The sequence below is a fragment of the Poecile atricapillus genome, chromosome W (genome assembly GCF_030490865.1).
Source record: "Poecile atricapillus isolate bPoeAtr1 chromosome W, bPoeAtr1.hap1, whole genome shotgun sequence".
Classification (NCBI taxonomy): Eukaryota; Metazoa; Chordata; class Aves; order Passeriformes; family Paridae; genus Poecile; species Poecile atricapillus.
The window spans coordinates 88,200,330-88,215,251 of NC_081288.1; the positions used below are offsets into that span (position 1 = coordinate 88,200,330).

The window sequence follows — 14,922 nt, forward strand, 5'->3', positions numbered from 1 at the left end:
GCCTACAGCCTGCTCCAAAGCTAGCCTCCATATAGCTTTAACATGGCTTATTTCTAATTAAGGCCTTAGCTTCTCTAAAATCTTAAATTCTTCAAAGTTTGTCTCACTCTCTCTATGGGTCTGCCGGTCCGTGTCCAGGAGCCTGCTCCAGCATGGGTTTCCCATGGGGTCACAACCCTTAGGCATCCACCTGATCTAGCATGGGTCTCCTCCATAGGCTGCAGGTGGATCTCTTGTCTTGGTTTGGAAGACAGGTGTTTGCTAGGGAGGGCAGCAGCCTCCCTTGGAATGAAAAATGTAAACCCCCTCCCTCCGAATTACTATAATTTTGAAATCAAGGGGCTCTCAGGCAGAGATCTGGGGATAGGAATAACAGTTCTTTACTAGTATGTATAACGAGGCAAACAAACAACAATAACTACAGTATTAACAACACAACAAAACCAGGGACCCAGTGACAGCCTTCTCGGCCGAGACAGAAAAGATGGAGGAGAGGCTTTGCTTCACAAACCCCCTGCGGGCAGTTGATCCCGGTGCCCCTGCAGGGCTCTGAGGAACACTTAGCTGAAACGGCAGGAATGTGCAGAGATCCCAGGCCGCTGGCTGAGGTGTATCAGCAGCTCAGCAGCAGTGGTTGGCACTGGCAAGTCCCGGCAGGACAGAGGGTGCCGGGGGGGGGGTGGGAGGGGGTGGGGAGGGGACGACGACGACAACAGAAGAAGAAGCTCCATCTGGGTTATGGCAAATTCCTTTCCCCAAGCAACAACAGCTCCGAGTGTGTTCTGCTCTGAAGTCGAAGAAACCAGCTCTCCAGCAGCTGCACCCACGCTCTGTTTTTCCTCCCCCTTCCCCCTGGGCCCAGCCAAACTCTTTGTCTTCTCCAGCACCCAATAAATACCAGCAGTCAGGTTTCCCCACAACTAATGGGGAAAATTCTATAGGTGAGAAGGAACAAAAGGAAGGACACCTGTTTTAGGTTTCTTGGCTGTACCCCTCAATCTGGCTGTGTTAACCCCAGATTTCTTGGCTGTACCTCTTAATCCGGCAAAGTGTTGGGGATCCCCACTCTTTTCCTGTTTTCCCAGTGGATTGTGCCAGGAAAACCCTTGGCTCCCTTTCCCGAGGGGCTAACCCCTCCCCTGAGACCCAGTCCCAGTAACCCCAGGGGTATCTTGCAACCCCCGCTTCCTGCTCCCCCAAAGGTTACTTACAATCCTTTTTCTTCTTTGGGTCTTTGTGCACAAGAATTATGGAGCCAAATACCATGGTTGAGGGAGCCTTTTCTCTTTCCTTTGCTTTATTTCTCTCCTTCTTGTCCTCGGGGTATTTACCTGCAGCCACTGCTGACTCACACCAGGGAAAATGGAGCGGGTCTGCTGAACTCAACAGGGTGTGTGCTTTTTCCAACTCAGGATCCTTCAGTGGTCTTCAGAGGTGAGGTGTTTATCCCGGACAACACCACCAATTGTGAAAAACGAGGTTCACATATTTTTCTTATAGAATTTAAAAGTTTAATAAAAAGACAATTAGGAGATAAAAATAAAGTATACAGATATGGCCAGGTGTCTGTTGTAGTGCATCAAAAAATCATGGTATATCCCAAGGGTAAAACTCACCTTCGGTCTGTGTAATGTTAGTTCCTACCTGAGAACCTTTTCCCTTTCCCCTGTCCCGTTGGCTGTAACTTCCCTGTAACCCCCACTCATCCCCGCCCTCTAGTATAAGAGATAATACCCAGGGCATTTTCGGTCTCTTTCTTGCTCCGGATGGATGACATGCAATAAACCCAGGATTATTCCAAGCAAGTTTGGGCCTCCTGTGTCTAGATACTTTGAGTCTGTGTTGTATCCACTCCAGGACCTCTCCCCCGCCCGTGTTCCGTGAAGAGCAGGACTCTCACCACGGGGGGTAGGACAGAGGGGTCCCCTGGGAGCGGATTGAAACGTCTCTGCATTCAGCCAAGAGAGCACACCTACTAACAAAGGATTGTCCCTTAAAAACAGAACCCTACTACATATCCATAAATTCTTATACATATCCATACATTCTTCTTAGGATCTTTGGTGTTCTTCTGTTTAGTTTTCTCTTGCCCCCTTCCCAATAGATCAATCTTCTTGGCGCCACCGAGTTTTACATTCCCTGATAACAGAAATGCAATAAATTCTTCCCCCAGAGCTCTGGTCACTGCTGTCTTCATCTGGATAAGATAGTTTACAAAAGAAAAAAAAGGTCTCCAGCTATCTTTTTCAGTCTTTGGGTTATACAAACAAAAATAGTTTTTGTTTTAATACTATGCCATAGCTTAACATCTATGTATTATACCACTAAGTTTCATCAATAACAGAAATAAAGGAAACTATATTAATACAGTTAAATTTTCTAATCTTATACAACATTCATTATAATATTTGCAAAAAGGCAATAATATGATATGCATTTATAACACCCATGGTCCTCTATGCGCTGCAGCGCCACAGCTGCTTCACCATAGTCTTTGCCACGGGCTGCAGGGGAATCTCAGCTACAGCACCTAGACCATCTCCTCCCCTTCCTCCACTGACCTTGGTGTTTGCAGAGTTGTTCATCTTACATATTCTCAGTCCTCTCTTCTTTGAGTGCAATTACCTCCATGCAGTAACATTCTTACCTTCTTAAATATGTTATCACAGAGGCATTACCACCATTTCTGATTGGCTTGGCTCTGGCCAGCTCTTTGAAAACCTGGCCATGAAAATTCAATACATTAATAATTTATTTTTTTTTTTAGCAGTTTCTGCTAATGTGATACAGAAGATTCTATTTACCGCCTTCTATGTCTTCAGCCATTCTAAATCTTAGCATCATGTTTGCTCACTTACCAATCATCTGGTCCTAAAGCTGATTTAAATAATAGGCTATCCATTAGATTTTGTGGTCTATCTACAACTCTTAAGTATCATCCAGTTCTGGTCATCTGTTGCCAATTTTATTATCTGTTTTGAGACTTTTTTTGATACTTAATTAGAGTTTCTGGATGGTACATTTTGTCTCCTATATTTAGGAAACAGGCTTTTAAATAACCTAACAGACAAAATATAGGATACCAGTGGTAAGAAATTATACTTCCTCAAAACTAATAGCCTACCAGGTGAAGCAGTTTAAAGACAACAAGGTTTTTTAGATCTTGAATAGCAAGTGAAGTTCTGATTGATAATAGTTGAGAAGATTGAGTCACACAAAAGTAGCCTTCATCCCTTTTCAATACATGCAGTGCAAAACAATTTCTTTGTATGCTGCTGCTGGATAGATTTACAAGGTGTTGGTGAAGTTTCCAATGTTTTTTCAGAATAATTTCAGTCTTGAACTGATCATAATAAGATCATGTTATGTATAAAAGCAGTAGAAGCCAAAATGAATGTTTAGTTACTATAGCAGTTAGTGTAGTGTCAAGCTGAGATCTATGAAGCCAAATTATTCTCTAGCCAAAGAATCTAAGCCCTATTCTCAATAAATTGATTTAATTTATCAGTTTTAAGAGTGCATGTATTTCTAAATTGCTGCTATAGCTTTTTCCTATAAGATGTAAGTGTAGCAGAGAAATCAAGCTTCATATGGCAGTTTAATGTGAAATTCTTGAATTTAGTGTTTGGTATATTTGAGTGTTTAGTTCAATGAATTTGATAACTTGATTCATATCAATGAACAATCAAGAAATTGACTCAATATTCCTACTGATGCTTTCTAAATTAGCTACCAAAATGATAAATGCTGATAAAATTTGGGAAGAAATTTGTATTGTTTCAGACATGAAAGAATGAAGCCCATTGAAGGCTCTAGGCTAATAATAAACATAGTGGGTTTCTGAACCAGATCATTTGTTGCCAAGAAAACGGTAAAACCTGAATCTGAAAGTAGCTGTGCAAGGCAGCTTATCATGATTCTATGCCATATATGAGGTGTTTTTTTTAACACCACCAGCAACAAATTAAACTTCGTTGCATCATAAATTTCCTGTCATATGAACAGAGTACATTATGTCTGAAATGTATGTCACTGTGTAGCTACCTTAAATAAGTATCTAATAAGGAGAAAAAAATTAAAAATTCAACTGACAGAATTTGACTTTGTAAAATATTAAGTACAGCATTCTGTTCTGTATGTAGTATAACTACATCACACCTTTTCTTTCTCTTTTTCTTTTTTTGTTTTTAAACTTATACCTTCAGTTTGCAGAAAAATTTCAGGAATTCAAAGACGCTTCACGACTAGCAAAGGAAAAATCCCAAGAAAAGATGGAGCTAACAAGTACACCCTCTCAAGTGAGTCTTATTGCCTGATTCAAGCCTAGTACTGCATAGTCTGTGTTACTTACCTGTATCTTTCACACATATTAAAAAGGAACAGAGTACTTCATAATTTCCTTGAATGCCCTCATCAGTCAGCTAGAAGTGTCAAGAAGTCTAAGAATGCATTTAATATACTTTGCATAAGTGTCAAAGGGACTTGCTTTAATATGAAATTGTCCGTTTGCTTAGTCTCATCCCTTTCTTTGAGCTTGCCGCAGAAAATATGAGTAAAGATGGTGCGCATTTATGTAAGTCTATAGTAAAGACCCTTTATGTTTTTTCGTATTGTATCTATGAAATCTCAGGCAATGCACTCATTACAACAAAAATTGAAGCTAAAACAGCAAACTATACTTATTTCCTCCTGTTGTAATATTCATTTGTGAAATGTGTTGAAGGAAGATGGCAGATTCACATGGGGATTCTGGGGTTTTATTGTTAGCCTTGTTGTAACAGAAGAGTTTATAAAAGACATCTCAAAATATAAACTGAGTTAATATAGACTTAACAGGAAAATAAATTAAGATCGTTAAATTCACATTAGTTATGATTAAAATTAATTTACTTGAAAATGGATGTGTTGCAGTCTGCAACTTCAGGATCTCGTCCAGAGAAGCCGCAGGATTCTGGGGACCAGCATGGAACACCAACAAGATGGGCTCCCGGTTCATGAAACCATTTATTCAGTATGGGAACAAACTCAGATCCAGAACAGAGAGCCCTGAACAAAGGCCAAGCAGGGGTTTTTGAGGGACAGAACTCTTGACGGTCTCCACCTTTGAGGGTGGAGTTCAGGGTCAGGGACCACTAGAAACACAGCAAGGGAGAAACCCCCCAGGGACTCAAACCCAATCAGAACACCTGGGCTGCCCTTCACAAGGGGTTTGGGGTGGGAAAATGTAACTCTTTGTCTCCCCCAAGGCACGTTGCCACATCAGCTCCTTTTTTTTTTTTTTTTTTCTTTTTTTTTTCTTTTTTTTTTCTTTTTTTTTTTTTGTTCAAATTTTAATTAGGAGCTTAAAATGTTTCCAAAACTTACACCATAAAATTTCACCTCTTCCACAGAGCACCCGCTTTGCTTTGTGGGACACTAAAAACTTAATAACAAAACACATTAAGCAAACAAACAAACAAACAAACTTAAAAACAAACATTTAAATTTCAGACAACAGCGGAGCAAATTAAACAGTGATGGTACTTAATGCAAATATAATGGTTTTTTTAGTTCAGTCTCTTCCAGTTTAGGATTTTCGTTCAGGAAGGGTGCAGCTCTTAGATCTCCTCTCACGAGGGGCCGAGTTCTTCGATCTCCAGCTTCAGCTCTGGTCCCGAGGGTGTGGGCGTCGCCACTTTAGATGTTCTTGGTGAAATGCTGGCATTCGCAGCTCAGGTTACAGTTTCGATTTTCCCGGAAGGGGTGTTGCCCATGATGGAAAAGGCACAGCCCCCAGGGGTGGAGCAGCCAAACAAAAGGGTGGGAGCGAAGCAGGAGTTACTGGGGGAAGAGAAGGTTCAGGGACAGAAAAGAAGGAGCAAGGCAGGAAACAAGGGATCCCAAGCTGCGTGACCGGCACCATCTTGGGAAGGGGGGGCAGTCCGGGATGGACTTTCCCGGACCAGGAATGGGGAATATGGAAAGACGGGGTGAAGGAGGACACGGAATGGCGGGCAGACAGCAGCAGACCCACATCACTCTGGATGTTCTCCATTCTTTGCCTGCCTTCAGGAAAACAGCGGATGGGATGGCAGAAAGATACAGGGGTGACGGGGAGTCTGCAGCAACCCCGAGCCATCTTGGCATTTTTTCACCCTTTGTCCTGCCCTTAGGAACAGAGGAAAGGGGAAGGTACAGTGAGGTATACACCAAAAAAAATGAGGAACTTCACAGAAGACAGAAAACAGTCCACCGGAAGAGCCATACCATCCATAATCATCCATAATCGTCCATAATATCATCCATAATATTAATATTGACCATAAAGGTCCTTCCCATGTATATAAAAAAAAAAACAACACCGTCCATAATACGTCTAGTTGGGTGATGTTAGATGTTTGTCCCGGTGTCTGGTCTCGCAGCTCCCCCATCTTTGTAAGCCTTTTTTCCCCCATGCTCGAGGCACTCTCAACCCAGCCCTCCTGTCAGGTCTCTTGAGTCCTCCTTTCTAGGGCGGGGGTCTCGCCGGCTCTCAAGCCATCAGCCGGGAACTTACAGGGTGCCCATGGAGCCGGGTCCTGCTGTTCTCCTGGTGCTTCACTGGATGCCCGCATTCTCCACCATATGTAGCAGTCTGCAACTTCAGGATCTCGTCCAGGAAGCCGCAGGATTCTGGGGACCAGCATGAAACACCAACAAGATGGGCTCCCAGTTCATGAAACCATTTATTCAGTATGGGAACAAACTCAGATCCAGAACAGAGAGCCCTGAACAAAGGCAGAGCCGGGGTTTTTGAGGGACAGAACTCCTGAGGGTCTCCACCCTTGAGGGTGGAGTTCAGGGTCAGGGACCACTAGAAACACAGCAAGGGAGAAACCCCCCAGGGACTCAAACCCAATCAGAACACCTGGGCTGCCCTTCACAAGGGGTTTGGGGTGGGACTCTTTGTCTCCCCTGAGGCATGTCGCAACATGCATGCTTTGAAATTACTTTGAAAAAATAAATTTCATGAGGCTTTTATGCCCCGCCCCTCCAGTGTTTCTGGCTGCACGTGTAGCTATTTGCTCTAGTTTAAGCAATAGAAAAGACAAAAATAGTTTTTTCTCTTGGATGATGAAGCAGCTTTAAAACTACAGCAGGGGTTCCTGAGCTGAGTAGGATTAATACAGCTGATTCTTTTTCTTTTCTGAGGAGTTGTCTTGGTTTGAAAGACATGTTATAAATAGGTCACTACAATTGGGTTGGTTAATCAATAAGGCAATTTATTAATTCGTTGATAAGAGACGAGCAAGCAGCGCTGGGGACGTGGGGAGTCTCCGCTCCACCAACACGTCTGCCTTACCCCCGGTCTCTGCCTTTTTTATAAGCAGTTTCTTGTTGGGCTGTGTCATGCCTACTGTACTGGGGTACAAGTCTGGGAAAGCCCAAACATGTTGGCTCTCTCCCAAGCAGCAGTGGCTGGGAGCCCCCACCAGGTCTGGACAAAGCTCCAACATGTGGCCAGGTTACACTCTTAGCAAGCAGTTAACAGCAGTAACAAGTTTTTACATGATTGCACAAGCTTGCTGTTTATACATAGTGGGTACAATTCACAATTAAAGCAATTACATAGTGGCAAAAATACATAACAGCAAAAACTAGCAATTCACAGAAAAGGGATTTAAACGAAAATAATGAAATCATTATATTTTCCTTTGTCTCATGTCCATGTTTTACTTTATGATCAGTATTCCTGTTTATACTGATCCCATGGTGTGTTTCCATAATGACACGAATCACTATATAACATCTCACAGACAGGTGCTTGTCAAGGAATGAGGGAACCTCCCTTGGAATGGAAAATATGACCCCCTTCCTTCCCAATTATTATAACTGAAATTATTTGAAATTATGGGGCTTTCAGGCAAAGATGTGGGAAAAGGAATAGCAGTTCTTTACTAGGATATATATATAAATATATATAAATGTATATATATAATATACAGTATATAAAATATATTTTTATATAAATATATTAAAAATATATAAAATAATATCTGTTAATATAATATTTTTATTTATATAAATATATAAAACAAGGCAAAAAAACAGCAACAGCAGCAACAAGAAACAGGAAAAAACAGAGACCCAATAATAGCCTCTCCAGGCTGTCAAGCACTTTCCCCTTTAGTGTAGATATGGTCACAGCTGGCAGGGGTGCTGTTGGCTCCTAGCCAGGCAGGGCAGGTGCGATGATTACCCCGTGGCTGCAGGGGGTGCTGTGTTGTGAGCTCAGCCACCTCTCCACATGGTAATGGGGGGCAAGCCAGCAGAAGAGATAGAAAAGGGACTTCATTTGCAAACCCACAGGGGCAGCTAGTCTCAGTGCCTGTTCGGATGGCGAAATGGACTATAGCAGGGACCTTGGAGCAGCAGGCTGGAACAGCAGAGGCGAGCATGCCCAGGGTAGCAAAAAAAGTGTAGCAAAAACTCCAAAGCCATAGCAAGAGCTTCAGGGAGGGCGGGCGGACATGGGGTGTCAGGTTAAAGTGTAGCAAAAAAAGCCTGAAGCAGCGGCAGAAAACAATGGGTCTGGGCAGTTTCAGATGGGCTGCCTCAAGCAGTCGGAAGATGTTCCCTCCAGAGGGGGCCAGGGGTTGGGGTCCCCTTCTCAGTGCGGTTGTGTGTTGAAAAAGTCCCAGTTCAACAGCTGCTCTTTCGAGCAAAGGCTCACCCATGATACGGAGAAGCAGTGGATTGACAAAAAGTCTGCAGTGGCAGCGAGTCCTCTGGGCAGCAAGTCTGGCACCAAAATCCCACCTGTCTCCACCCCGATCCTGAGAGAGACCAAGCGAGGAGCTGAGCCTAGTCCCTCACCCCCCCAACTGAAATCTCGTGGTATATCTACCTTTCCTGAGAGAAAACCCCCCATCTAAGAGACAGTAGCAAAGTGCACCCTTTACCCTTTCCCTGGCCACATTTTTGTCTCTCTTAAATATTAGGTTTTCCCATCTCTTAGTATCCTGGTTTCGGCAAATTTGGGAAAAACCTTCAATGTCCTCCCCACCCCGCCCCAGGAAGCAAACCCACGTGGCCCTTTTCTCCCACCCCCCAACTGGTTCTGGAAGAGATTTCTCTGAGAGAAGTGGAAAAAAACTGTTTATTTAACAGGGAAAGCACTACACAGCACAAGAATGAACAATATCAAATTACGAAACCTCTCGCCGCACTGAAGAGATGACAAATTCAGAGGGTCTCCCTCCTGTGGGTGTTCTCTCTGTTATCAATCCCTCTGACGCTGGAAAATGCCGTTGCCCAGGCTGGGCTGCCAGTAGTCCACGGGTGCAAGCTCCCGGTGCTCCCCCGAGTCCCCAGTCCAGAGCAGGTTCGATCTGTTCCAAGAAAAGGGAAAGAAAAAAGTCCAGGAAGACCTCTCTGCTTCAGCTAGCTGGAAAGCAAAGGCGATCTCTCCCCTGTTATCTGTCTGTGCTGTAGTCTAAACCCCGTCCCGGGATGCGGGGGGAGCAAGTACAGTCTGATAACAGACTCAGTGCTTCTTCTCCACTCACTTTTACTCTTAGATGAAGTTTTAAGGATACAAAACCTATTTCTGGGCTAGGTGGATGAATGGGAATACAATTTAACATCACAATCACCCCAGGACACTTAGGCAAAAAATGGGAGAAAAATTCCATATTAAAAAAAAAAAAAAAGGGAAAAATCCTAACCTCCAACAGGAGTGAATCTTTATTCATTGAATCAGTGCATCTCTTGAGTGCTTTGCACTGCAGTATGCTCATGGTCTTTGATGGAACAAGGATGACAGGCAGTTTGCAACATGCTATATGAATAGGTTTATTGCCACCAGAAAGCTGCATCAGGTGTTATTTCCAAGAGAAGTCAGTGGAAACCACAAGAATACAAAATAAACCAACCTCATGTTTTCCTAATAGGCATTTTGCCCAAGTGCTAGGTTGGCTTTTGCTGTTAAAGGGAAACTGCTTACTCTACTGTAACAGGAGAAAATAAGGCATTGTTTTTTTTATTATTTTTCTTGACTGTTTCTAAACTTCTCATAATTTCCATTAATAAATACATAAATAATGTAAGTATTATAACCTGGTATACACTTGGACTTCAGAAACAGTGAAATGCTTCAGCCAGGCCTCTAGTCGCTCAAAATTATGGGCAGAACTACTCTGTTTCTCTTTTAACATGATTATTAATAGTCAGCACTCAGAAGTTAAATCTGAAACTGTTGAATGGAGTGACTTATTTGGTTTGGACATAAATGTGAGCTACTCATTCAGAGACAAGATGCTTTTGTCTAGCAGTTGCCCAGGGTTAAAGCTTTTTCTTAATCTCTATAAGCTATTAATATTGTTTATTTTCCAGATGCTCCTTTGTACTCGAAGCCTAGCATTTTATACTGTTGTCAGCTATAGAAATGTTATCTCAAGCAATTGTATAATACACACTGAGAGCTGCAACTTATTTACTGCATGCTTAGGAATGATTTCATATTCATTTCATATTCATATATCTCTTGGCTTTTAGCTGTGTTGATAAGTTAGTGTGTTATTCCAAAAGATACAGTTAGTGCAAGTGCTGACACATCAGCAGAGTAGTCTTCACATACTTAGTGCTTCTCATTAGTTCTCCAGAAAGAAGAGAGTTTTGAGCAGATGAGAAGTGATGACTTCACAAGAGACTGCAGTGCTTCCATAGAGCTGGGGCTTATTTGAAGAAATTTATTTGTAGGGGAAAGATGGGTGCTTGGTACTGGGGAGGGAAGGTGGGATCCCAGAGACATTTGAAGGAGCACTTGCTGTTATTTTGATTATCTGCCAAGAAGTGGCTGCAGGGCATGTAATTCCAGTGTTGCCTTTTTCAATCATTTTACTTTTTTCCCTTTTATGTAGTGATCCTTTCCAGAGAGGGAAAGGAAAAAGAGGAAGAAGATATTTTCAGTGGCCAGTCAAAACTTTGTAGGAACCTGGCTTTTAAAGGAAGTTTTGACAGGAAAGGCATTGGGAGGTAGTGTGTGTGTAGTGAGCTCTATAACAGTAGCTCAGTTAGCTACAAGTATCAATCCCTCTGCTGTCCTTGACTGGTGGAAAGACTCTAAAATTGTAGAAGTTTTAAAGTAGGTATGATTGATTTATTATTGACAGGCACCTGGGCATATGGGAATAGATTTTCTAAAGACGTGCGAAAATCACGAGGCATACATTCTCTATTTATCTCTTAAAGTGTTATATATGCATAGGATTGCACAATTTGCTTTATGCATATTCATTTATTGGCTTCTCCTATCTTTGCTCTGTATGGTAATGAGCTCCATGCCCCTCTGGGCATGTGCAGTTTGTTCTGGTGGTTGCAGAGTGGTCTTCAGGGATGAAGGCTTGGAACTCTTCATCGCGTTGAACTTTTCACCTTTTTGCTTTGCGCATGCCCTGTCATTCCTTGGTAACTGTCTAGACTTCTGGGTCAGCTGTATTCAGCTTAGGAGTCAGGGCCCCCTTTATCTCAGTTTTTTCATTATGTTTAGGTTAGTCTCTCCCCTTATCATCAAAGAAGACAAGAAGCTTACACTCCTGCACATATTTGTGAGTACAGCAGAAGCTTACATGAGGATGGTAAAAGGTTACAGACAGTATGTGATTTCTATTGTGCCTAACATATTCTAAAAGCAATATATATTTTCAGGTTAACCATATTCTTAATTGATTAAATCCTAAACCTTCTAAACTCCATGTCTCATCCTGAACTTGTATATATCATTCTGCATTAAATTAATAATAGGTAGGAAGATACTCCATGTCAAAACTGTAAAATATATTTTTAAAACTTACATAAAATGTATTACATTTCTTATGGTACTGCTTTAAAAAGTACATTATTCTGTTCATGTCATAAACTCCTGCATCTTACAGTGATAAGCCACCCATGGTCTATTTTCAGTTACAGGCTTGCCTATGCACTGAAAGTGCAACACTTTCAGCTGGAGTTCACTGAGTAGCATGAATCGATAGGCTGAAAAGTGTGTGTACCACCTTTTTTTCCCTCCTTTATTTTTTAAAGTAATGTTAATTAGGTTCAAGTGCAGAACTAAATAGTGCAAGTTGTGGGGTTTGCAGCCTCACCCCATCAGTCTTACAACCAGCTGAAGAACTGGAGTCTGAACCTCAGTTTGTTTTTTTTTTTCTAAGCCAAAATCTTTCTTCGGATACTATTTTGACCCTGATCATATCAGATTAAGAACTCTGTTAATTTCTGAAATTGTGTGGTGAATAAATAAAAGTAGTCAAATAAAATAATCCAGTTCTTTCTTGTGTGGTTCTGAGACACTCCTATAACAGTAGGAAAAGCTATTGCCTGAACAATTTTAGTATCAAAGCATTTTTATAGTGCAAGGAAAGGGTTGGTTTTGGCAAAATGGTCATGGTTTTATCATCTTTCGGCTTTTGCTTTGAAGTACTCAATTTACTTCTGAACCTTGTGCAAAAAATGTGATATTGTGTGAATTGCTATACTGGAACAAATGTTTCAGACATTATGGTATCTGAATCACTAGCAGGCAGCCTTATGCCATTGCCAGTCTATGAAGAAGAATGATGCCAGGCAAGTGTACGGAGTACTTAATCAGAAACCAATACAATACTTAATAAAAAAAGAAGCTGTAATTCTTTTGGTTTGTTTTGTTCATGGTTTTTGAATCACCTAATCCTTCTTTTCTTTTATTCTGTATTTAGTCACTGTTGGAGATTAAAATAAGTTTACTTATAGAATATTTGAAATCAGCTGTGTAGGTTTAATTGTAACTTACAACTTAGCATGAGTGGGCCCTGCTTAAAAGTTACCATAGGTGAACTCTAAATGAACTATGTCAGCATGAATGGCTAAGCAGGGGAGGAAACAGAGAAAGACCTGATATCTTCAGATAAGGGTTGAGACACTGGAGGACCTCAAGACTTCCCCAAGTTGGAAGATTAGAGCAGTTATGGCCTGCCCAGACGGACATGTAGGAAGAATCCAATGAGGTTAGAAGACCACAGACCAGAAATCACCATAGGACCAAGAGGTATGTGCAGAGCATGTGAAGATCAGGTGCACAAACTGTAAGGGTATGAAGGTCCAGGGATTTTTTTGTTCAGGGTTCCTTTGGAGGCACCCAACTTGAGCTAAAATAAACTGACTGCCTCAGAACCTAGGCTCTGAACTCTTCTTTTACAATGACCATTAAAATATGGTTTGATCTGTGCTGTGAAGTCTGCTTGTTTTACTTTAGAGACTGTTTTATGAGTGCGTGCATTTTGTTTATAAGATTTTGAAATTTAAGGCATCTTTTGATTGATTCCCCTTTATTGTGCTTAATTTGTATATTGTAGACAACTGTCATTCTTATACTGTTTGGCATCTCCAGTCCTGGGTACTTATTAGTAGGGCCAGGGCTCCTTTATACAGTTGTCTTGGTTCTAGAAGACAGGTGTCTGCTAGGGAGAGCAGGAGCCTCCCTTGGGATGAAAGAATGTAGACCCCCTCCCTCCGAATTATTATAATTTTGAAATCAAGGGGTTTTCAGGCAGAGATCTGGGGATAGGAATAACAGTTCTTTACTAGTACAACCAGGTAAACAAACAAACAATAACTACAGCAATAACAAGAAAACAGAACCAGGGACCCCGGGACAGCTTTCTCGGCTGAGACGGGATGGAGGAGAGGCTTTGTTTTCACAAACCCCTCGGGCAGTCAGTCCCGGTGCTCCTGCAAGGCTCTGAGGAAACAGTCAGCTGAAACAGCAGGGACGAGCTGCGATCCTGGGCTGGTGGATGAGGTGTATCAGCAGCTCCACGGCAATGCCTGGCAGGACAGCGGGTGCGAGGCCACCAGCCAAGAGGGGAGAAGGAGAAGAAGCAGCTCCGCGACCCAGCGCACGAACGTCCTTCTTCCCCGAAGCCGAGGAAAAAGCCAGCTAAAAACTGTCCCCACCCTCCTTTTTCTGCCCCCTTCCCCGCCACCCTGGGCCCGGCTACTCTTTGTCCTTTGTGAGCACCCTTAAGTACCGGTAGTTAGGTTTCCCAGCACATAATGGGTAAAAATTCCCACCTAACCCTCAACAACAGTGTAGATCTGGTATATGTTTTTTAGAACATCTAGTGTAGTTTGGAAAAGGACAAAATAACAAAGAAAATCTTGGATTCATAATGCCTTTCATTTAATGTCAGTGAAAACTGTTTATCAAATCAGAGAATTAATAATAGACAAACACACATAATTTGTGTAAAATTATTCATGTGCCTGATTATCTTGACAGATCTGCTCTCCTTTGACACTTTAATTTAAATTCAAATCAGTTTCAGTTCAGTAAAATGGTTCTGTAAAAATATTAAATTTTGACATCTAAAGTATTACCATTTAAAGTAATAGTTTTGTGTATAAAATTAGTACTTTCTTCCTGAAAGTAGGTAACAGTTTACATTTATAAAAGAAATAATTTACATTTATATTATAAATAAAACTTTATCTTTGTGTAATAAATCAGTGTAACCTAATTATTTTCTGCTTTTTAATCAGTAGGAATTTAATAAGATGCAGAATGGAAACACTTGTGCATGTGCATTGTATAACTTGAGGAATGCTAAATATAATTGTGGCGGTTTCGGTTTGATGTAACCAGGTGGAATAATAGAACTTGAAGTCATTATAAAATGTTTTGCTATAACACTGTATTACTCAATTATTGATGTACAAAACACTCGCTCGCAGTGAGAGACTTCTCCAGGGTCAAGCTGTTCAGGTATAAGCAGTTTATTATATGGGTAAAGAGAGGGAGGGACCTGTGTCCACCACCAGCCTCAGCGAACACGTGGTCGGGGGGGAGAGAGTGGGATGGGGGGAGCAGGAGAGGAAAGGTTAAAGATGGGAAGGGAGGGATCAAGAAAGCATGAGAGAGATTGGGGA

At 41.8% G+C, this 14,922-nt stretch overlaps 2 protein-coding genes across 2 annotated transcripts in view; one reads left to right on the plus strand and one right to left on the minus strand.

Moving 5' to 3' along the window:
- Positions 1-14,922, plus strand: part of LOC131591649 (homer protein homolog 1-like) — a 380,529-nt gene that overhangs the window by 136,572 nt on the left and 229,035 nt on the right. Inside the window, exon 4 of the mRNA XM_058862585.1 lies at positions 4,206-4,298. Within this exon, the coding sequence (XP_058718568.1) occupies positions 4,206-4,298 (93 nt within the window). The remainder of the gene's footprint in view (positions 1-4,205; positions 4,299-14,922) is intronic.
- LOC131591648 (uncharacterized) overlaps positions 7,958-14,922 on the minus strand; it is a 51,645-nt gene continuing 44,680 nt past the window's right edge. The window contains exons 2-3 of the mRNA XM_058862584.1: positions 9,177-9,350; positions 7,958-8,795 (exon numbers count right to left, since the gene is read on the minus strand). Coding sequence (XP_058718567.1) covers positions 8,130-8,795; positions 9,177-9,350 — 840 coding nt within the window. The 3' untranslated portion in view covers positions 7,958-8,129. The remainder of the gene's footprint in view (positions 8,796-9,176; positions 9,351-14,922) is intronic.